Genomic DNA, 22,732 nt, shown 5'->3' on the forward strand with positions numbered 1-22,732 from the left:
GTGCTGCCGGCGGGATGTACGCCGGGAGGAAGAGGAAGAAGCCGGTGCCGAAGAGGTGGGTGTAGCTGGGGGTGGGGTGTCGGGTGTGCTCCGGGATGGGTGTTTGCTCCTGTAACACCCGGCTGCGGCAGCTTGGGAGCCGCCGGGAGGGCGGAGGGAGCGGGGGGCAGGTGTGTGGGACCGGGCGGGGCGGTGGAAAACCGGGCTGCGAGAGCTAAACTGGTTATGGGGAACTGCCTTCAGCTGCTCTGATGTGAGCATTGGAGCAGCAAAAGAGATAGGGAGACAGCATGCTTGGGCTTCTCTGTGTTAATTAGGGTTAATTGGAGCTAATGCTTTGTAGGCTCTGGCATGCTGGAGGAAAATAAAAATCCCGGTGATGACTGTCCCGTGTCCCCGGTGTTCTTCTGAGGAAGCTCGTTGGAGAGTTTGAGATGCTCAGAGGTCCCCTGGTTGGAGTTGCTGTCTGGCTTGTGTTTCAGTGCTTGCATAAATCAAACATACAACAATTACTAGTTACCAAAAGTTACCTATTTCTTAATAATTAATTAGCATGCTGCTCAATAGGTGTTGTGTTGCTGGAGTTCCCTGGCTTTGGGACTCCCATGTCTTCCCCCCATACTAGCTCTGAAGTCACATCAGCCTGTTTCCCTCAGGTTACTGTGTGTATAGGAAATAAGGGTGTATATATGTTTCTAGGAGGCAGTGAGGGGGAATCAGATAAGCTGAACCCAAGTCTGGGATGAAGGAAGGAGCATCAGTGTTATAAATCTATGGTGCGAAGGTGATCCAGAGCCTCTCTGGGGTGTTTATGAGAGAGTCTTAAAGAAGTGTGAAATGTGAGGAGTAGTTTCTCTGCCTCAAACCTTTCCCCCATTCCTCACAGAGCGGCAATTCCAGCCCTGCGGTGGGGCCAGACTGAGGGTTTGGGCCGGATTTGGTGGCCCGGGGTGTGGGAGAGGGTGTCCTTTTGGAGCAGAAGAGACCTCAATTCCTGGTACTGCAGGGCCAAGCTTGGGAATCGGAAGAGATTATTTTCCTTTGTGACTGGGCAGATCTGCGGCAGCGTCCTGCTGGGAGAGGTCAGGCAGAGCAGGGCTGGGGGTGGCGGGATGAGCAGCCAGCCTGGTGGGGAGGGAAGGATGGGGTTAGGGTGTTCTCTGGTCCCTTTTCAGCTTGCTTAGGGCTTTTTACTTATTAAAAAAATCAGTAAAAATTAGGATACAATATATCAGCTCAGACAACCTCAGCTATTGTTAAGAGTTAATATCACTTGGTACTTGCCAGCTTGAAAAAGTGATAAACTTCCTGCTGGGTTCTCAGTTCAAAGGGTAGCTGGGGAAAAACAACACTGAAGCAGTGGCACAGTCTTTGCCCTGCTGGAAGCAAAGCTTTTCCTGTGCCTCTGCTTTGGTCCATCTACACAGGGGTCAGCAGCTCTTCTCAGCAACTTCATCATGAACTTCGTGGCACAACCACACTGAGCTTTGCACTGCATCCATTTCGAAAGACTCTGCTGCATTAGGGCTCTTGCAAACAGAATGGGGGTTCTGACCTCTTTAAGATGCCTTTTCCTCGCTTGATGAGTAGGTGTTGAGCTGCTTTGTTGAACCCCAGGGTTGCACTTGGGTAGTAGTGCTCCTTGGGACAGCTTTGTACGGTGCCCGGGGCCAACAGAGACTGCCAGTGCTTTGCCCTGCATTGTGGATGGAGACAGTCCTAAAGGCAGGGAATTTAAACAGGTGTTAAACATCTAGACCAAGCTTCACTTTTTTTGTTAGCAGGGGAAATGTCCTTTCCTTCAATGTTTTTCTATGCAGATTGTGGTGGATAATAATGTGGTTGTGCTCAAGCCAATGCCTTTCCCTTGGTGCATGTGTGTGATGGGGACTGGTAATTTTCCTGGCCCTGCCTGCCAGCTTGCACGGAGCTCCTGGGAGCTTCATAACTGCCAGGCAGAGTGCTAACAGATTTGTCACCGATGAGGACCTGGAAGCTGTTTCCCCGTGGCATCCTTAAGGATGGAGAACAGTGAAGCCTCTGGCCATGTGAGCTCCTGGGTGCAGCGTTTTCCCATGGAAATGGGATACCGAAAGAGCTGCCAGACATCACCAGAGCTGCTTTGCTCTTCACCATCCTTCCTCTCAGTGGTGGCCATGAAGCACCGTGCATGCTGCAGCTGGGGATGTGCAGGAACAGAGATGTTGGGGTGTCCGCCTTTGCCTTATGGTGCTCTGCTGCTGGCTATGTCACCCCATCTGTCTCAGCCAGAGCACTTCCAGTGCTGGGCCAGACTATCCAAGAGACCCTGCTACATTTTGGTCTGCATTTTGCCCCCTCCCATAAAGAGCAGCACTGCTTGCTCATCTCCAAGCTCATTTTCTCTTCCTTACGGCTTTTTGTGGGCTACATTTGGACAGTGAGTAGGCAGAGGACTTTTCTTTAAAGGAGAGCTCAGAATAATTTTCTTAATTTTCTTTACTTCTCTTTTTTTTTTTTTTTAAATCAGTCAAAGGAAAATTTTTTTTTTTTTTTAACTTCCTGATGAATGACAGTGATTTCAAAAGAGTTTAAGCCACTGACTAATTGAGTACATAAAAGCACTGGTGCTGCTGTGTTTTGCCCAGCTTGTAAGGATGAGTTTGGTGCTGAGTTGTACCCAGTGTCTCTGAGAAGCAGGGTATATTTCTCCTGATGCTTATGTTACAAAACAGGATTGAGTTTTTCTGGCAAAATACTACAATTTTCCATTCATGCTTGGTATCTGTTTGCAATGAAAATTCAACAGGCACCTCACTGCATTTCATTTAATGTTCATTTCCTGTCTTGTCACATGTGAACAGTCCTGCCAGGCAAGATTTGAGAGTAGTAGTAGAGGGGAGAGCCCAAATTGCTGTTAAATACTGATGGATTTTGTTATTTGAAGCTACTTTATGAAGCAAGGATGCCTGCAGAGAGGGAGTTTGTGGTTAGAGAAATTACATCAAAACAGTGAGTTGCATATTAGGGGATACAGTCAAACCAAATACAGAGTGGGGGTCTGAAGGTTTTTTTTTTTCCAGCTAGAAAACTCAAATTGGCATTAAAAAATCAAAGAAGGCAAGGTGACATCCAAGACTCATTAAAGTTATTAACTAACTTTACTTACCGCTGTGGCTGGAACTTCAGTTGTAGTGAAACAACTGCAGCTGATAGAGACAGGTTCCCATGTCAGCTTAAGACAGACAAGAGCTGCCCTTGTGATCCCTCCTTCTGCAGACTGAGGGTTGCTCCCAGAGCCTAAGCTTGGCATGAGATGCTGTTTCAGGTTGAAAATGCCCACCTGGAAGGATCAGAAATCAAACTATTAAAAGAATTTATTTTTTTAAAATATGCATTTTTTTTCTTTTAAAAACAGGCTGTTTATTAAGTGCTGTGTCCTAAACCTCTGTATGTAGTATCTCTTTGTCCAATCTGTTAACTTTCACATGTGTTCCTCCATGTAATATTTGTCATTAAAGGAATGGATTCAAGTTCTGAGCAGTCAGAGGAAATTTAAGCTAGCTGAAATAAATTCAAATAACAATCTTTTTGGACCTTCCTGCTTTCCATTCTTGCTATTTGTTAGCATGCTCATTGCCAAGGCCTGTCTGAGAGCTGCTCAGTCCTGGGCTGGCAGATGAGCTGATGTGAATCTTCTGAACAGCTCAAGGTCATGCTTTCTGTGGTGAGGACCTGGCGTGAGCATGTGGAGCATGGCCAGGGAGAGACCTGCTGCGTGGGAAGGCTATGGGATGAGGAAGAAGAGGGGAAAGGATGGTCAGAGCAGAGTGTGTGTAAAAGGCTAGACCTCAGGAGGATGCTCTGATGGCTTGTGAGTCTCCGCCCTCCATGTCCCTTTCCCTGCCAGGGCTCAGTGGTGAAGCAAGGCTGTAGTATCCAGCTGAGCTATCTCAGCCAGGCTGCACATTAAAGTGCCCATCTGAGGATCTCCCCACAGTCCAGCTGGAGAACATCATGCTTGGGGCTGCACAAGGTGGTGATCTGGGATGGCCGTGTCTCCTCCAGCCTTGTGGGCCTGCTGGAGCTTCTCTTGCTGCCATGTGGCCTTGCCTTGGCTACCTGATGTTTTACTGTTGTGGCTGCACTGAAGTCAACACTGGGTTTGGAAAGAACCTGTTGGACAGGCCCAGTTTGGTTAAACTCTCCTTTGCCTCTTCCAGCCCCAAACCACCCCCCCCTGAGGGTGTGAAGTCCAACCCCTCCAAGCGGCATCGCGACCGGCTCAACCAGGAGCTGAACAAGCTGACTAACTTGCTGCCATTCCCTGAAGATGTGCGCAGCAGGCTTGATAAACTCTCCATCCTACGACTGGCTGTCGGATACCTGAAGGTGAAGAGCTACTTGATGGGTGAGTGTCCATGTTGTGAGGGGTGAAAAAGCCCCTGGGGTCAATCCCCACTGCACTGCTCACATTCCATCCCAAGCCATCTTTGCTTTGGGGTGGGAAGTTGTGTCTCCTGAACACAGGAGGAGTTGGCAGTGCTTGCTGGAAGGTGCTATGCTCATGGGATATCTACTCCTCAGGCCTTTTGCTGACATGACGCACAGTTTATCCATGTTTTCTCTGGAAGGAATCACCACTTTTGTGTGCTGCACACTCACATCTAATCCTTTTCAGTCAGTTATGGGTGCTTGGTGTCTCAGAAAAGCAGTGTCCTTGGGAAAGTGAGACTGCCTAGTTTGGTCTTGGAAACTGAGTCTCAGGGGTGGAGAGCAGGCAGCCAAGTGATTTGAGAGAGGTTATGGGGGTATTGGGAGCAGAAGACTCTGGCCCCATCCCTTTTGGAGAGAGTGTCTAGCAGAGAAACAGCACCATGGGTGGAGGGGAGCAGCTTGGGTGCTTGCCCAGCATCTGAGACCTCCTGCAGAGTTTCTCCATTTATTTCTCATTAGCAGCCAGATTACCCCTCCTTTATGTCCAAAACCCATCCTGCTCCCACCAGCCTGTGGTGAAGGAAGCAACAGATAAAACAATGTGTCTTGCTGAACAGCAGCATTTCCCTCATCTAACTGGAATTGCAGATTATAAATAAGTTAAATTGAAAATGCCCAGGATCTGTGAGCTGCTGTCTGCTGGGCAGACAGGGGTAGGATGTGTTGCACAGGGCTGCTCTGCTCATCAAAGTTGGCATGTTCAACAGGGCTGCTCCTAAGGCTGTTCTTTGGTTTGGCATCTCGTCAGCTCTTTTTTCTCCCCTTTCTTCCTTTGGTGGTGGGGGGGTCTCATACATTGGTGGTTTACTGCTGTGCTTGCCACCTTGGCCCTGCTGGGCTCAGCTGTTGTGGGTCTGTTCTACTTCTCTAAAGCTCATTTCTATGAGACTGAGGGTGATGCCTCATACCCGAAGACCCCAGTTCATTTTTGCAGGATGGAGGGTTAAGCTGATAGGGCTGGAAAACCAGTCTCCTCATGTTTGCCTCTCTGCAGCTCTGCTGCTGCAGAGATGTCAGCGCAGGGCAGCAACCACAGAGGGAGAGCAATTGTGGCTGGACATCGCTGCTATTTTGCTCCTGCCCTTGGCACCAGGGATTTTGGGTGTGTTTTTCCTTCATGGGCTTCTTCCTCCTGTTCACAGGTCACAGCAGCAATACCACTGTGGATTTTTAGCAGTTGTTGGTGTATCTGAGATAGTTACTGCTGGTGAAAATGTTTGTTCTGGGGCTCCAGGGTCTCTCTGCAGACCTTGGATTTGAGGAGCAATGCGAGGTCCCTGTTAGACATCACCTGGTGTGGTGCTGCCTTTATGAGCAAGAGAAATCCTGCAAAGAGGAGGCCAGCCGAGCTACCCTGGGTGCAGAGACCTGCTGGCTGCCCTCTTGCCACAGCCACACCCATACCATGTGCTCATGCCATACCCTGCCAAGGAGCCTCTCCCAGGCCCAGGTGTTGCAGATGGTCTGTCTCCTATTTCTGAAGCTGTAGCTCACACATGGGGCTGCAGTGCTGACATCTCTCTGGCAGAGATGGTTTCTCAGGTGGGAACCAGAGCAGCTCCCTCCTTCTCCTCTAGGTCCCATCCCTGGGGCAGTCGGATCATCACAACAGTGTGTGACCTCTGCAAAGGACTTGAGGGTGGCTGGCATACTACCCAGTGTGGCTCTGAGTGTGGTGGACCCTTGTTCTTGCCCTGGAGATGCTGACTGTTTGGCCCCAGGTGCTGGTCTGACCTCTCTTGTGGAGTTCCCCAAGCACCTCTGGCATGTCTTCAGAGCTGCTGGCTGCTGAAGGCTGTGCTGAACCTGTGCTGGTACTGGCTGACTGTGGCTGGGTCAAAAAGGCTCTGACCCAGCAGGTCCTTCTTGGAGCAGGACCCCAAAGATCATGATGGGGGTGCAAAGAAGCACCTTGTCACAGAGGGAAGAATGTCTTGTGCTGGCTGCCTTTGCACGAGAGGGATGATATAGATATGCTTTGGATGGTGTGGGGCTCCTCAAAGGCAAGGTTGGGCAAAGAGCAGGCCTTGCTGAGTGTCTCTTCCTTTGTTGTCTGCTTTTCAGGGGGCAAATTGGGAAATAGGGTTGACCCAGCACTGAGGGATCTGGTGGAGTTGAGAATGGTCAGTGTGAGGCTCATGGTTGGAGTGGAGGATCTTCAAGGTCTTTTCCAACCGAGGTGATTCTATGGTTCTGTAAATAGGATTCACTCCCTGCCTGTCAGAGATGCAGGGTGGGTAGCTGGGAAGGCAGCCTAAAGCAGTGATGGCAAGATGCAATGTTTTGGGGATGTGACAGGTCCTTCTGTCCAAGGTGGTGCTGGCATAGCATTAACCTACATTGCTTTCTCCACTAGAGTTCCAAAAAAGTTGTGACCAGCCCTTCATACTGATACAGCTGGATTCTGTGGCACCCAGCACATGTCTGGGCTAAGAGGGGAAAAGGGGGTGCAGAGCCTAGCTGGGGGGCCAGTCACTGCACACCTGTGAGTCACCATGCTCCCCTGCCTGCCAGCAGGCCACAACGCTGCAGGCTGCAGTGCAAATAAAGTTTGAAAGGATGCCAGGGATTGCTTTCATAACCTGCTTACAAAAGCAGTTGCTTAAATGCTGTGGAGCAATGCTGCTGCCGGGGTGATTCCTGCAGCTGGGGGAGGCATGGGTGGGTGTGCGTGCGTGACATGAGGTGCGGGAGCTATGGACATGCACACGACCAGTGTGATCAAGCAATGCCCATTTATTGAAGGTAAGCAAGCCCTTTTATAGGTTTCTCCTGTGTATGCAAACGGTACGTGGTACAATCCTTATGATTGGACAGTTAGCTTTGTCCACGTGCTTCGAGCCTTCTCATGACTGGTTAATAAACGCCACGCTCAATGTCTTTCTCCGCCCAACCCGTCTCCTGGAGTTGGTTGCTGAGTTTTGTTCTATGTCCTTGTCATGTCCTTGCTGAGGCATGCACACATGTAGGATTGCTCACATGTCCATTATCTCCCAACAGTGAGGGGGAGTCAGGACATACAGACAGTGTGTTGCATTACCAGTGCCTTGGGCTCAAAGGGACAGGTGATGGACCCTGATGAGGGCAGGAAGCCATCAGCATCTTTCTGTACTTAAAGGCTCCTTATCACATCTCCTTTCCTCCAGATTGAATAAACTTGGGTCCCTTAGCTTTTGCCCCACCTGTCCCTCAGGGACTCTCCCAGGGCACTCTCCAGCTGGGGATGCTGATCCCCAGGAGGAGACTCCTGTGCCAGGCTCTCCCAGCTGGGAGCCCTGCCTCTGAGCAGGAGCCATTCCCACTGGATGCACTTACCATGTGCTTCCCAGCATGAGAACTACTTTGGAAAAACAGTTGTCATTGCATGTATTCACATTTGGTGGCAGACCTTGTCCCCTCCTTGGAGATCTGTTCTGTGAGGCCGATTACTCCCAGTTGGCCACTGTGCCTTTGATTTCCACCCCCTGCCTCCTTGCTTTGCCCATGTCTGCCCTGAAGTTTGTCTTTGACTTCACATCATCCCACCGATTCATCAAGGTTGGCCTCAGTCTGAGCCTTGCCTGATGAAGACTTGTGTCATCTGCAAGTCACAGCAGCCTGTTCATGGTGTATCACATCAGGCATTTCAAGGGGAAATTGTGAAAGCCCTTGTGCTGTGCTTTCTGGTTCAGTTTTGCTGTTGACTGCTTTCTTCTTTGTACAGGCTCCTCTCCTGCAGCAGGAGAGCATGTCATGGCCTAGTGAGCATCCTTGTTCTCTGCCACCTCGACCTTTCTCCATCAGCAGCCCAAGCCTGTTGCCTTGACTCCAGGCAGCTTTAATTGGTGCCATAGTGATAAAGAGTTCCTCTTTTCAAGCATTTCTATCAGCTCTGGGCACTTGCCCTTTCTCCTAGGCAAAAGGTTAATAGGTTCTATGTGGAGCCAAAGTATGTGGTTATAACCAGTCTGTCAGGGAGGCATATGCTGGCAGATGACCCTGGATGTATGACTGCCTGGGCTGTATCACAGGTTAAAAGTTAAAATACCATGTACTGCTAGAGATGGTTCTTGCAAGAAACACAGCATGTGCCAGAAAACTGATCTGAGGCTCTGCCCTCCTCTTGGCTTCGTGTCTTTGGAGCAGATATTCAGGTCTTTGAGGCAGGACATAGGCTGACTGTTGTGAAAGGCAAGAGCAGTTAGCTGCTGCCCACCATTTGGTGCCTTTCTGCTAGCTCTTACTCCCTGCTTTAAGTCTCCTGTACAGCCTGATGTGCGTGGTGGTGCTTCTGTGAGTAGAGATGAATAAAATTGGTTTTGGCTTTTTTATTTTAATTTCAACTGTTGGAGGTTAACACTGGTGAGGCTCCAGGTTTTCCTGGAACCCTCCCCTCTGACACCAGCAGACAAGGCTGTAGTAACCATCAGGCTCATAAAAATGCACATGGCACCTGTGGTGCTGCCCAGGTCAAATCATCTGCCACACAGATGCCATGAACCAGCAGTGACTGGTGGAGAGGGATCTGTTTTAGAAATGAGACCTCCTTGAAGCAGAACAGAAATAGTATACTTCTGTGGGTGAACTGAAAGCTTGGCAGGGATGGTTAGTGTTTTCTGACAAGCTTTACAGCTTTTCTGATCTTGTGCTATTTTGGGGGTTGACTACTCTCCGTGGAAAAAATTAACAATTCCTGGAGTTTCCACCACTTTGCATCTCGGACCATGGCTTTGAAGGAGCAAGCCCAGCTCTTATTTTGCATTTTGGATTTAGAGCTGGGTTTGCACAAGTTTTTGTGCCTACTGTAAATGTTTGCACAGTGACTTTTGTAAGGTTGCTTCATCTGAGGGACAAAACAAGCAAGATTCATGATGTGTTCATGTTAAAAATCTCAGTCACCTAGAGGTGAGTTTTGCAGCACCATGCAACTGAATCTGTAACCCTTCAGGAAGCCACAGTTTGGGCTGGCTGTGTTGTGGCCCTTAAATCTGTGCTTCTGCAAGCTTGGGTTTATATCCAGTGTCCAAGTGCTCCTTTCAGAAAGGAAATTGCATTTATAGTCCTCCCCCCAGCTGTAAGACTGAGCTTCCCTGTGTTGTCTGCAACTTGCCTGGCTGCTTACATGAGGAGACGTGTGAGGAAGGGGGTTTCCAATGTTCTCCATCTTCTCTGGTATTTCCGATACAGGGGTACAGTGTGCCTCTGGCTTGGGAACAGACCTATTTAATGGGGTTTAGGAAGTCAAGCACCAGGTCTGGGACAGTGTCCTGGGTGAGACAGTGGAAGGCAACCCGTAGTGGGTTTTCATGCCAGTATCAGTGCCTGCTTACATGGTGGACACCAGGGAAAGGGTCTTGTCTCATGTTGTCTGTGTGGGATCAGACCCAGGTCATCTGGGTCCCATGTTGAAGGTCTGGCTGCCCTGCTTAGTGGTCTGGTGCCGAGCAGGGTGTGCATGGGCCAGGGTACCCCTTCCTGCTGGTGTTTGCCCGGCCCTATCAACAAAGCAGAAAATTTGATGGCCAAATTCTCCAGGGAATTGACTCCCAAAGCTCAGGCTTTCTTGTGCTTGCCTGATGTGAAACTCAGATGTCCCCTCCTGGATATCCCTGTGTTACTCCTCTGTAATGCTGTTTTTAGCTCACCATCACCTTCCTCTCAGGGTGTGAGGAAGAGCTGGTTGGTGAGCGCAGCAAGGGGGTGGCCAAGGTGAGGACTGGCCATGAGAACCATGGCTCAGCAGCAGGTACACAGGAGTTTCTGCAGCCTCCACTCTCCCATCCAGGGGAGAGTTATCATGATTTATGCTTGGGGTCTGCAGTTGGATAAGCAGACCTCACTACCCGACCTGTGCTGAGCTTCTGTCTGCAAACCAATTTGCAGTGATTGGTACTTGGACCTGTGTCTGATGGTCTCCCAGATAAATATGAAGTAACTTTGCTGGCCCCTGTCTCTTTGAGCGTTAAGTACCCAAGGAAGAAAGCTTGCCTCTACATTCACAGTGCTGCTGGCTGCCAGGATGCTCTGGACTCTGTATGGTGTGATGGGAGCTCTGCTTGCTGCAAGCAGTGAGAGCTCATGAAAGCTTGGGTGGGTTTGTTTAGTGCTGAGTGGCTTGGGAAACCTCCAACTAGCTGGAAATCTGTGCTGGAGTTCATTTCCTAGGGTTCACTTAACAAAAGCAGATGCTGGGGGTTGCAGATGTGACTCTGCCAAGGGTGAGAGCAGCAAGAAAATGGGGTTGAAAATCCTCTGTAAGGTGGAGAGGATGTGCTTAGGGTATGTGCTGACAATTCCTAGATTAGGATCACTCAGATGGTGAGGTCTCCAATAGAAAGAACCAGTGGAAAAAATCTTCTCCTGGTATGAGACTGCTCTGAAGGTTGGCAAAGCTTGAGATGACTAGCAACTTCTAATAGACTTCACTGCACCATGTAAGCACAGCTTGAGACAGAGGTGTGTATGAATCTGAAGGAGTTCCTACAAGGTTATTGGGCATTTTTGCTTGGTGGAAAGTAGTAGTTAAGGCTGCAGGTAGAAGCCACACAGATGGGACCAGCTTCAGGGGCTCTTCTTCATGCTGGTACACCAGAGATGTCAGGTCACAGTTTGTGTAGTCAGTCTTGCAGCTGGCACTTATACATGTGGATGTATTTTTAGACTGATCCCATTTCAGGGTTGCAGTATACTCAGGATGAACATGGAAGGTCTTGCATGATGCAGCCTTTCCCCTGGGCTCTCCAGACAGCTGTGATGGGAACTTCTGCTTGGTCAGTGCTGAGCAAGAGTTCATCTTGGTGCCAGGTCCAAGTGGCCCTGACTGCTGCCTTTCAGCCACGATGGCAGCCTCTTAGCTCTACACTAGATGTGCTGTTTGCAGGCAAGTATTTGAGCACCAGCAGTACCAGTGCAGAAATGGATCCCACAAGGATGTGCTGGGTGGCATGGTCCTGCCACCATGGGAGCTGGAGTCCTGGTGGGTCTCCATTCTCCTGCCTATGGAGGAGGGCAAGATGAGTCCTCCAACATCCATGCTTCCCACCAACCGTCTCAGACACTCCTTGTCCCTGCACTGATGCAGTTATAAAAGTTAGATTCAAGATCCCCATCTGTGCTGGGGACTGCTCATGGTCCTGGGAAGCCTGCGCTGGCTGACCCTGCTTGAGCAGGGGGTTGGTCTGCCTTTCTTTGTGCAACTCTGAAATGCTCTGCTGCAGGGCAGCTGACTGCAAGTTTCACCAGGTGCCCTCAACACAGTCAGCATTAAATTAGCTTTTTTATTCATCTACATGTCTGCTATTACCATGGGCCAGAGTTACAGAGGTCTGGATCTTAAGTTAACCGATGCAGTGACAGGAGTCAAGCTTAAATCCCTCCCTGGGCAAGATTCTGCAGGACTGTGCAGGAGCGCTTGCAGCAGCAGCAGGTTGGAGGGGTGGGGTTGGCATGGGCATCAGAGCTGCCAGTGCTCCCCTGGGCATTTCTGTCCTCCTCAGAAAAACACTGGGTGACTTTTTCTAATAGGTTTATAATCTGTGGTTTTGGCACTTGCCTGTTTTACTTGGATGGCATGAGCACAATGCTTGGCACAATGCCTTTGTTAAACAGCTGAGGCAAAGGTTGGTGCTAATCTGACAGGGTTTGGGATCAGGTCCAAGAAGAAAATGGTGCACATGGCTTGGTGTGGCTGCTAGAACTGGGAGCTCCTGGTTTCTTGATGCCAGGCATCTCTGGAGTCTGTTCAAAGAGAAATGCTTGCCATGGGTGAAGTCTGTCATTTCCCACTGGTGTAACTCAGTCCATGAGAGCAGAACTGACTCCAGGACTTTTTTACCAATAACTTTTTTTTTTCCCTTTGTGACAAAACCATGCCAGAGGCAAGGGACATGTTAGCCTTTATGGTTGCATTGCTTTGTTTTTCTTGGTGAATGTGATGAATAGAAAGTGGGGAGATTAGATTGCTTTCTCACGCTTGAGGTCTTTCTTCCACACTGCAGAGTTTAGAAACTTCTTTGCAGATGCAAGAAAGCCAACCGAAAGGGTTGCTCTTGGGGACAAACAGAACACATTCTGATTCATTAATGCTGAAAATGTTACTGCTCCCGGATGACATGTCCCTTGGCTTCCTTTTGAATTAAAGCCTTACAGTCTTTGGGGGATCACACCAGCAGCAGGAAGCTTCTAGCAGTGCTCTGACTGGTGTTAGGGGATCAGGACAGAGCTGGGTTTCTCCTGCCTGTCTTTAACATTACACACCAATAGCCTTTATCCCAGCACTTTGAAAATATAAATGATCACCAAATTGCTTCAGCAAATGCCTAGAATTTGTCTCGTTACTGCAGATCACTTTTGTCATGGTCTTTATAACCTTGAATTCATTCCCATTAATTCTCAAAGATTCAGAGCAGGAGACTGAAAAAGCTGGGCACAAGCAGAAAATGTGCATTGTCCTTGTGTCTATAGTTATTTCTTCTACTGTGGGTATATTATAACTTGTATACATGTTGGACCTGTTTTAATCCCATTAACTGTGGTCTCAGCTGCTTTGTGCAGAAGTGTGTCTCAACATGTAGTGGTCCATTACAACAAATCTCTCAAATGGGGGGTAAACCAGCCAGCTTTTAACATGGCTTGGCAGCTGTTTTCTCCTGCCTTGCAGCATACAGGGATCTCCTCTTCTTGCCATCAATTGTTTTCACTGCCTCTTAGCCAGCAGCCCCTTGGAGACATGCCTTCAGCAGGCTGAGGGCCTCTTGGTGGGATGCTGAGGGGTGGCATCTCCCCATCACGTAGCCTGCTCTGCTGACGTGAAGAACCCTGGCTGTCAGTCCTCCCTGCTCTCGGTAGTGCTGGCTCCAGCTTGACCTTGCTGTAGGCTCTGCTCCGGAGTCACAGCATGTCCTGGAGACGCTTGATGTGTCACCCTTGACCAGCTGCACTGGGGGCCAGTGGGAGGGGAAGAGACTTCAAGCCACCACCCCATGTCATTGGGAGACAGAACCAGTGTTGCCTGTCATGGTGTGATCATACTGCAAGTTGTTTCTGGTGAGCATGGATTTATGTGCTGGTGAAATCCCCCAGAGACTAATAACTTGTCTCAAGCAAAGGGGGGATGTTTCAGGAGTGATCCCTCCCTCCCATGAGGTTACCCATGTTGCAGATGGGGTGGGAGTTTTTTTCTGCACTTGGATTAAAAGGATTTTATTTTTTTTCCTTTCTGAGTCAAAAAGTAACTGGGAATAGTGTCTGTACCCCTGGTGGTTACATGGGCCTGGAGTCCTCTGGATGTACACGGGCATCCTTTGGGGTTGCTCCTATCCAGCCCCTGTGATTCTTGTCAATTTGAGTGAGGATGAGTTCAGAGACCTGTTTGGAGGAGGAAAGCCACAGGGATGCTTTCCTCCCAAATTATTGGTTGAGGAGGACACCCAGTGTTGACATGTTTGAATGTGAAGAGTTATCACCTGAAAATGGGTGCAAGAGGTCTCCAGATCATCTAGACTGCTGAGGAACGACTGCAGCTTCTGAGAGCAGCCCCAGCCCTGCCCGTCTGCTGGGTGCTCACTCCATCACTGGCAAAGCCATCCAGCAGAGTGGCTGTGTCTTGAAGCAGAGAAGCCCTCTGCAAGAACAAGACTGGGCTGTAGGTGTTGAAGTGATGATGAAAGTAAGGGGAGCTCATGTCACACATTGCTGGATTATTTTGGTTGGAGGGCACCATGTAAATATTTTGCCTCATGCACTGGCCTCAGCATCTTCTTGGCCTCTGGCCATATAGATGGTGAGGATTGGGCTGGATGTGAACACCAGCTGCTCTACACCACCAATACTTAGAAGCACCAGTCACAATCCATGCTCTGCAGTTAGGACCTTGCAACCCCGGTGCAGTGATGCTTGGTGGCAAAGCAGTTGGCAGACTCCATCTCTTTGGTTTTCTACCCTCTCTCTGTGCTCCAGGCCTTCTCCCCATGACAGGTCATCATAGTGTCTCCCACAGGAGATAGATACTGCAGGATTTTCTAGCTCAGCTGTGCAGAAATGGACCATTCTGTGTTTCAGAGTAGGGGAAGTGAGCCTCTCTGATGGGAGATTAAAAGCCCCTTGCTAAGATCAGTGGGGGAGTTGGAAGAAATTATTTTGCTGGAAAGCACAAAATGAGCAAATAAGTGTTTGCTCTCCCCAGCTTGTTGCAGCTCTCCCTGAAGATGCTGCTGGTAGACACTGTCAAAGAGCTGAAGACAATGTGCTCTTGGGACATTCATCGCTCAAAACACTCTCTGCCCTTTTGGAGCTTTGTTTTGGAAGAACTTGGTTTATTTTTTGATTTCCCCACCAGCTTGCCTCATTTCAATGCTTTAGAGGGGATTCAACCATTCAAAAGAATTGATTCTTTTTTTAAATTTTAGTGTTTCATTTTGAAACTATTTTGCTCCATCATGTGCAAATTGAAGCCATACCCGTAGTCCAGATGGGTTTTGGAAGTTTTTTGTTGGGGATCACTTGGCAGTCATGTGAGGAGGCTTTTTGCTTGGTGATTGCCTCAAACCTGCCTTGTGAAACTCCTTGGGACGTGCCTTTTCTTGACTGATGAGCAAACAGCCTAGTGACTGCTTGCCTGGTGTTGAACCTCACCTTCTCCAACCTTTCCTGGAGGTCTTGTATCCCCCTGGCCTGGCTGATCTACCTCTTGCTGGTTTGGGAAGTATCTACTCAGAGGGTTGTTCCCTGCAGAAATGGGAATGGGAGATTGTGGGGGGCAATGCACATTTGTGGTGTGGGCTTAACTGACCTGGAGGGGAGCTGTCAGGGAGGGGAAGGCATGTCCTGGGGGAGTTCCCCACAACCTGGGCTTTCCTCCAGCAAGTGATGGTGCAGGATGGAAAGGGCAGAAGACAAAACTGCAGCCTGAGCATCTTCAAGGAGTGCTCAAGGTTTAGGGGAGGCTGAAGAAGCCCAGTTCTATCAGCAATAGAGATTGAGGTGAGTTCTGCTCAATGGGCTCAGAGCATCCTCTTGCCTTGTATTTAAACCTGTGTGACTGCAACTGTTGGCTTCTCTGCGTCACCTTAAGCAAGACCTTCAGCTAATTATCTTTAACCATGTGCCTAGTTGCTGAACACCTGTGTGGGTGGGTGCTTGTTGTCACTCAACTCCACATGTAAATAGATCTGAGTGATGTTTTGACCTCAAACTGTTTTTTAATACAAAAATGCAGCTCTGTCAGGGAAAATGCTTTTACATATTGATAGTTTGATGAAAAGCAAAATGTCTCATATCAGCAGTTTCAGATGAAACTTTGTTGGGATTGGAATTATTTTGGCTTTGAACTTGGTGCTACTGGGGGGAGAAAACCCAAACATTTAAAACCCTTCAGTGGTGATGTCAGAGCTTCTACCATGGAGAAAATTAAATGTGTTGTCAGACTTGGGATGGTTTGGGCTTTTTCTTCACTTCCTACTGCTCCCTCAAATTCAGAAGGCCTTTTCCTTTTGGATCCAGCCAAGGTCATGCAGCACCATCAGAAACCCAGGGCTCTGGTGGGGCAAGCAGCGATGTTCTGCCAGGATGTGGCTGTGCACGGGGTGTACGATTTCTGTCCAACCTTGGGGTGCTGCAGGTGCTCACAGAGGTGGGGTGATTCTTACATGGGAGCTGTTTTGAGGTTTTCTTGCAGGTTTTTGGTCGAGTTGGCACAAAAACATGCCTTGAAAATTGTCCTTTTGTTGGAAGCTGAGTTTGGACTGAGGTTTTTCAAGGATAATTCCCCAGCAGATGATGTACCACACTGGGGATGTCCCCAGGAGCTGCCATCCTCATTCCTGTTCCCTGAACAACTTTTCTGTGTGTCCCATGATGTTTGAGGTCCTGCAACTGGGGCAGGAGGTTTCATGTTGGCTAAACCCATGGGTGTTGTGTTGAAGGCATCTAGCAAGGAAGCATGAGACAGCATGGGGAGGTCATGGCAGTGAGTTCTGGGAGCAGAGATCTGCTTAGGTGTCTCACTAGGAGTGCTGTGGTCACCAACCCTCTGATCTACTTCTGTGCAGCCAAAGGTAGAAGGGATTAAAAATATTGCTGAGGTGCTTTGATGGCATCTCATATGGCTTGGGAGGGTTTGCCACTGCCTTTCATCAACTCTGAAGGGCAGGAAAGCCAACACTGTGGCAGCTTGAAGCCAACACCAGCTCTACCAGGCTCTAATATGAAGAATTCTTGCTGTGTTGGTTGGTGTTTTCTAGCCTGGGCAGCCTAAAAATATTAATCTCTCTCTATCCTTTGCGTGTCTGCTTCAGACCTTGGCAGAAGTAAGGTTTCACAGAAATAGGACCAAACAGGGAAAATAGTCTCTTGGAGGAAGCATTGGGCAAGTTGGGGATGGCTCTGTAAAGGGTGTCTGCTGCAGCTACTGTTGTTCTCATCTTCCTCTGAGGACAGTCCCTGGGCACTGGGTAGCACGGTGCAGCTGTGCCCGAGCAGCGCTGTGGTGGGAAGGTTCCTGGCTTGCCCCTTCTGTGCTGATTTTTTGCCCTCTTGTTCTCAGCCACAGCTACGGATGTTGGTGACTGTGTGCCCAGAGCCCCAGGAGGGAACAGACAAATGGACCTGCAGGCCAACAGAGAGCTGTTTCCTGAGGGGGAACTGCTGCTCCAGGTATTGTGCCATATCTTGGTCTTCTCTTGGCTTCTGTAATCCACTGGGCATAATGACTGACCCATGTTTGCTCAACCATACAGCAGCTATGGAACATGAGGTCCCACCTATGGAGCAAGAGGAGATCCTGCCTTGCCAGGGGCTGCTTCACTGTGATTTCAACAGGCACTGAGCAACCTGGGACAGGGACCAGTGACACTGACTAGGTGGGATGGGTCCCGGTCCCCACCATTCCCTTGCACGCCACACTGCAGTTTGCTACCACTTTGGTTACACTGCAGCAGCTCTGTGCTATAAGCTGCATCTGTGAACAGAGCAGAGCTTGGGGTGGTGGGTTGTGTTCTTCTTGTGAAGGTGTTGGGTGCTGCTTGTGCCTGTGGCTTGCAGGCGCTGGCTGTCACTGAGCCCAAAGCTGGCATATTCCTTTGGGACCTGCTACAGCTCCTGGACCCTACGTGCACAGGTTTGTAAATCCCAACCAATAGGGTGCAAGGCTACCATACAGCAGTGCAGGGAATGATCCCTGACTGGTCTCTCAGGTGGCAGGCTCCTTGTGTGCTAGTAAATGCCAAGAGGAAAATAATGATCACTGCAGGAGAAAACATCTGTTTGCCCTCTCTGGGGCACTGCATGAGGACTCTAGCATGAGTTCACATCCTGCCTGTGATGGAAAAAGCTCTGGTTCAATTTGAAGATTGAGGGAGAGAAAAGAAAGGAAGGTGGATCTGGGAGACAGTGGTGAAAAAATTCAATGCGTGGTGGGAGCTTTGCTTTGTAGAAAGGCCAGAGTGTGTCTAATGAGATAGCTCTTGCTGAATTTCAGAGAAAAAGGAGCTGGTGAATCATCTGGCCATGATGCTGTTTGCTTGGGCTGCAATTTATAAATGTAAACTGGAACAAAATGGGATAGAAAGGGTCCATGGAAAGCCTCGTTGCTGAATAAACATCTAGGCATCTCAATTAAAACATGCTGCTCCTTGGGGCTGCAGGGCAAGTCTGTGCAAGACCTTTAATCATTCCATAGCTGTGTTCTTGATATCGCATATGTCTGTGCTTTCTGGGCCTTGAGTTCTCTTCTCCCTTGTTCCACCAAACAAAAGCAGATGAATACTTGGCTCTCCTTAAAGTCTGTCTCTGGTGCCTTCAACCCTGCTCCTGCACAGCCTTAACTGAATGCTCACAAGAGCCCCAGCAGGAGCCCCCACAGGGGATTTTGCTGAGGTGGTGACTACTGGGAGACCAATGTGACTTTTGGCAGTGAAGCTTGGGCCACATGGTCCCCCTTGTGGGATTCGCTCCCAGAAGTGCTCTCAGCTGTCTGCAAGTGCAAATCACGGAGGAACAGTTGGAATAATGTGATAGCCAGGAGGGACCCTGTGGTTGCCCCAGTCCCGTGACGGAGCTGCTCCTGAGTGCTCTCTGGGGGTTTGAGCTGGACCATATCATGGCAATTTGTTGAGCCACCAGAGCATTATCAGCCTTGGGTGATTGAAGGCATCTGGAGATCTTGTGAGGTGCTAATGTGACAGAAATCCCTTGGCTGAGCTGCCTGATATTTCATTGTTTTTTTCTTTTCTCCTCAAAGAACATTTTAATCAGATACTGTCACGTGCAGAAAGTTCTGACTCAAGGCCCCTTGAGGGGCTGCAGCACACAAAGGAAAGGGGTTGGATCTGTACAATATCTGGCAACATGCTCAATCCATCAGCCTTTCAAATAATCCAAGTTACTAAAAAAAGCCAGCCCATGGGAGCCTTAGTGTCACTCTAAATGGGCAAATGCTTGAGCTGTGTTGGTCGATTACTCCTGCCTCCTCTTTGCATGGGGGGAGAGGGTGAGCAGGGCCAAAGGAGCAGCATAGGTGGCTGGACCCTTCCCTCCAGCCTGGTCTCAAGCAAACAGCATGTCCCGATGGTCTCACCAAGGGCCAGCTCAGCATGGCTAAGTTGGGCAGTGAGGGCAGAAGTCCATATTTGTGACAGGTCCTAGCCTGATGCTGATGAGATCTGCTGAAACTTCTGCCCATGTCTTGATTAAACACAGACTTCCATTCAGGGTTTTCTTTTCCTAATTTATCTCTTTCTATTCACTAGTAAATTAAATATATTACAGACAAAAGCAGGGGGCAAGAATTACTATCTACTGCAGTACTTTCCTTTTGAAGAAAATCAACCTGAAATGGTCACCAAATATCTCTGAATTTTCATCTTGCCTCTTTTTGTGGGTATTCACTAGATGCATCAGCTCCCCTCCCTCCCTCCACCACAGCCATGATCTCCATAGTTTTGGAATCGTTTCTCTAATTTGGTGTGGGTTTGATCTTTTTCAAGCAAGGAACTACCAGTTGGGTATGGATTTAGTTGCAGAACATATATAATTGTGGAGTGCAAGGAGAGGAGTGAAGTTGACAGATGGTGTGAGCACAAAGATATCTTTAATAGAGATTTGGGGGGTTTGTGTTTAAAGCCTTATCTTTTGTCATCTAGGACATTGACAAGAGGAGAGTAATTTTCCCAGTATGGTATCTCACAGCGGCAGTTCAATGCCAGGATGTATTTAAGGGGCAATAGGGCTTGTTCTTGACAAACATTTCAAGGTCCCATTGCTATTAAGATGCTTGTCAGGAACAAGAACAAAATTAAATGAGAAGAGGTTGTGGTCTTGTGTAATGGGAAACAAATGAGAATATGAAACTGTTGCCTCCTCAAAGATGTTTGCATGCTTATAAGGACCAGGGTGCGCCATGTCAGGCATCACAGATGTGTAGTCAGGGCCTTCACAAATTTAGGATCTGAGTTTCTAGATTTTTCTACCTCTTTTGCTTTCAAGGTGCGTGTCATTTTTAGCTGTATTACTGTCTTTGATAGTGGTGACTAGACTTGCTCTTACTTCATGTACTTTGTGATTTGTTCATGTACCCTTGGAGCTGAGAGCATGAGTCCAGGGGACAGCAGTGTCCTCAGGTGCTAAGGATTAAAAGGCAGGGTTTTGGGGGGTCATTGGAGTAAGTGTAGGGAGAAGACATACAGAAATAAGCTTGTATAATGTCCTAAATGTGAAGTTCAGGGTGAGGAGCAAGGCCCAGAGTGTCTTTGGAGCTCATCCTTAAAATGAATGAGTAGATAAATAGGTCCAGGTCAGTGGCTGACTGCAGTTTGGTTACTATTTCTGAAGGCTTCAGTATGCTTGAATTGATGCTAGGCTCATCCTGGAGTCACCAGGCTCCTGCATGGCTCAGAGCAGTCCTCCTTCCCTCTACGCTGCTTGTTGCTGCCTGTTACTGAAGATGTAGGCAGGTTTGTTAGAGAAAATCAGAGCCCCAGAAGAGAGTACAGCTATACCAGCTGGTACAGCTAGAGAGGAGGTAACTAACACTAGGTCCTCCATGAAACCTCTCCTTAGTTGGCCCTTCCTGATGCAGGAGCTGCCCTGCAGTGAGATGGCTTCAATGATGGATCTAGAAAAAGTGATCAGTCCACCTTGGATCATTGCTCATGCTAACACTGAAGAAAAAAAACCCCACAAACAAAACAACTAATCAGGTTTAAGTCTTGCACGGTCACAAGGTGCTTTCTTTTTTGTGGAGTTCATTCTTCATGAAGAAGGTCCCTCCTGTCCCTGAATGCTGAAGAAACACCTGGAGAAGTCCACCTTTCAGCAGCTGGATTGAAGCTAGAGAGAGTAACTCTGGGCCCAATTTCTGCTTTCAGGCACTCAATGGATTTGTCATTGCGGTGACCGGAGATGGTTACATCTTCTACATCTCCCCTACTGTGCAGGACTATCTGGGCTTTCATCAGGTGGGTACTGTTTTTTCCTGGCTGTAAACAGACAGATGCAGTCCAGGTCTGGGAAGGAGGTGCTGTGATAGCCATGCTAGGGCTTTTTTCTCCCTTCCCAGCTCCCCTGGGTCATTTTTTATGTACGTTTTCAAATGAGTTATGTTCTCTGGGGGTTGTGAAAGCCAACAAACATGCTTGTGACTTTAGTAGGAACAGATGCAAGCTGAGCAATGGCAGGCTCTGTATCCTCTTGTCTTTGTGTGTAAGAGGGGTGTGAGATTTTTCTTGTATCATGCTGCTGGGCATATGTGCTCTCACAGAGGGCCAAGGGTATCTCGCTGGTGAGCGGTGTCAGTGCCCTGGAGTACCATGGGTTACACAGGATGTGAAGGAAAAGCAGGTCTCTCCCCACATCAGCCCTGTTACCTCAGATTCCCTTGATGTCCAGCTCCTTTGGCCAAAGGACTGAGTCAACAGGAGGCCTGGGAGGCTACCAAACCCATTTCATTGCATGGATTCCTGGTGCACCTGCAGGGACTGATGTGTTTTCTTCTTTGTCCTCTCTTTGCACCCTTTCCCAGCTCACTGGGATCCTTGTGGGCTGATGGCCCAAGTCAAAACAGCTGTCTGGCAGTGAGTGGTCTTCTCAAAGTACCTGTATGTCTGGTTAAGCAGGAGGTTCTGCTCTGGCATGTTTCTGAGGGCAGGGCAATGGCAGTAAGTATCCTGAGCTGCTCGTGGGCTTGGCAGGACCATGCTGACCACCACAGCATTCAGGACTGGGATGGGCAAGGCTAGTCTAAGGCATGGCCCTAGAAGAAGGGGGCTGTGTTGGGAAGCAGGTGGTATGAGAGCTTTCTGGTGTTTTCTGCTGTGTGGCCAGCCATTCAGCCCAGCATCAGCATGTCTGTCTTTCCTGGAGGTCCACTGAAGGAAGATGGCTTGCACTGGGATATAGATTCCCATGGTTTGGGAGTAAAAAAAAAAAATCCTACAAAACCTTTTTAAAACAGCAAATCTCCCTGCATAAGCATGAAAAAAAAAAGGCTTGGTGAAAATGTGTTGATCAACTTTGACATTATTTTTTACACTGATCCTGTGGAAGAAACAAAACTGCTTATTTGCAAAAGACCAGGGGTGGCAACACAAGAGATCTTGCATGCTGTTGCAGACAGGCAATTTGTACCCTGCAAATTCCCCTCTGACAACCCACAGCCTTTCTGGTGCTGCATCTGAACTTGATTCCGAGAAGATACTAGAAGTTAAGACCTACTAGGCAAATGACACGGCTGTAGCATTCACCCTGCAGATAGAGAGTAAAGCTTCCCAAAGCACAGGGACTCCTGTGGCAGGGGAGGGAGCTGGAGTTCCAACATTTTTCTTGGGCTGGGGTTAAGGATCAGGAGCCAGGGCCAGGGTGGAACATCCTTGGAAGAACTGGGTGACACCAGGGGAGCCTCAGCCTTGCTGTTGTGTGGAACAGGCTGGAAAGCTCTGCTTAGCTATGGCGAGAGGACAGTGGGGAAATGGGAAGCGTGGCAGTCCCGAGCAGCCAGGGTTACTCAGACATCGCCATTTCTATTGCTTCTAGAAGCCTCTGAGCCATTCCCATGACTTTCCCAGGCAGACTCCCTCTCTGCTCCCTTTTTGTCCTTCCTGAGCCTAAAAAAGCAGATGATTCCTGGTCCTTGCTGTCCATGTGACACACAAAGCTGGCTGCATTTGCCTGTTTCTTCACACTCAGTCGCTGCACTTTTGCTACTTGCGAAGGAAAGCCTCCTGCTGTGTCCTTCTGCAGACACCTCTGCCAGGCTGGGCAGGAGTTGACACCCCTCTTCCCTGTC

At 48.9% G+C, this 22,732-nt stretch overlaps 1 protein-coding gene across 1 annotated transcript in view; it reads left to right on the plus strand.

The window, feature by feature from the left end:
• Positions 1-6: 6 nt before the first annotated feature.
• Positions 7-22,732, plus strand: part of LOC113482075 (neuronal PAS domain-containing protein 2-like) — a 28,506-nt gene continuing 5,780 nt past the window's right edge. Inside the window, exons 1-4 of the mRNA XM_026852404.1 lie at positions 7-55; positions 4,203-4,390; positions 16,997-17,106; positions 20,817-20,906. Of these exons, the coding sequence (XP_026708205.1) occupies positions 15-55; positions 4,203-4,390; positions 16,997-17,106; positions 20,817-20,906 (429 nt within the window). The 5' untranslated portion in view covers positions 7-14. The remainder of the gene's footprint in view (positions 56-4,202; positions 4,391-16,996; positions 17,107-20,816; positions 20,907-22,732) is intronic.

This window comes from Athene cunicularia, assembly GCF_003259725.1.
Source record: "Athene cunicularia isolate RWA chromosome 7 unlocalized genomic scaffold, athCun1 chr7_part1, whole genome shotgun sequence".
Lineage (NCBI taxonomy): Eukaryota > Metazoa > Chordata > Aves > Strigiformes > Strigidae > Athene > Athene cunicularia.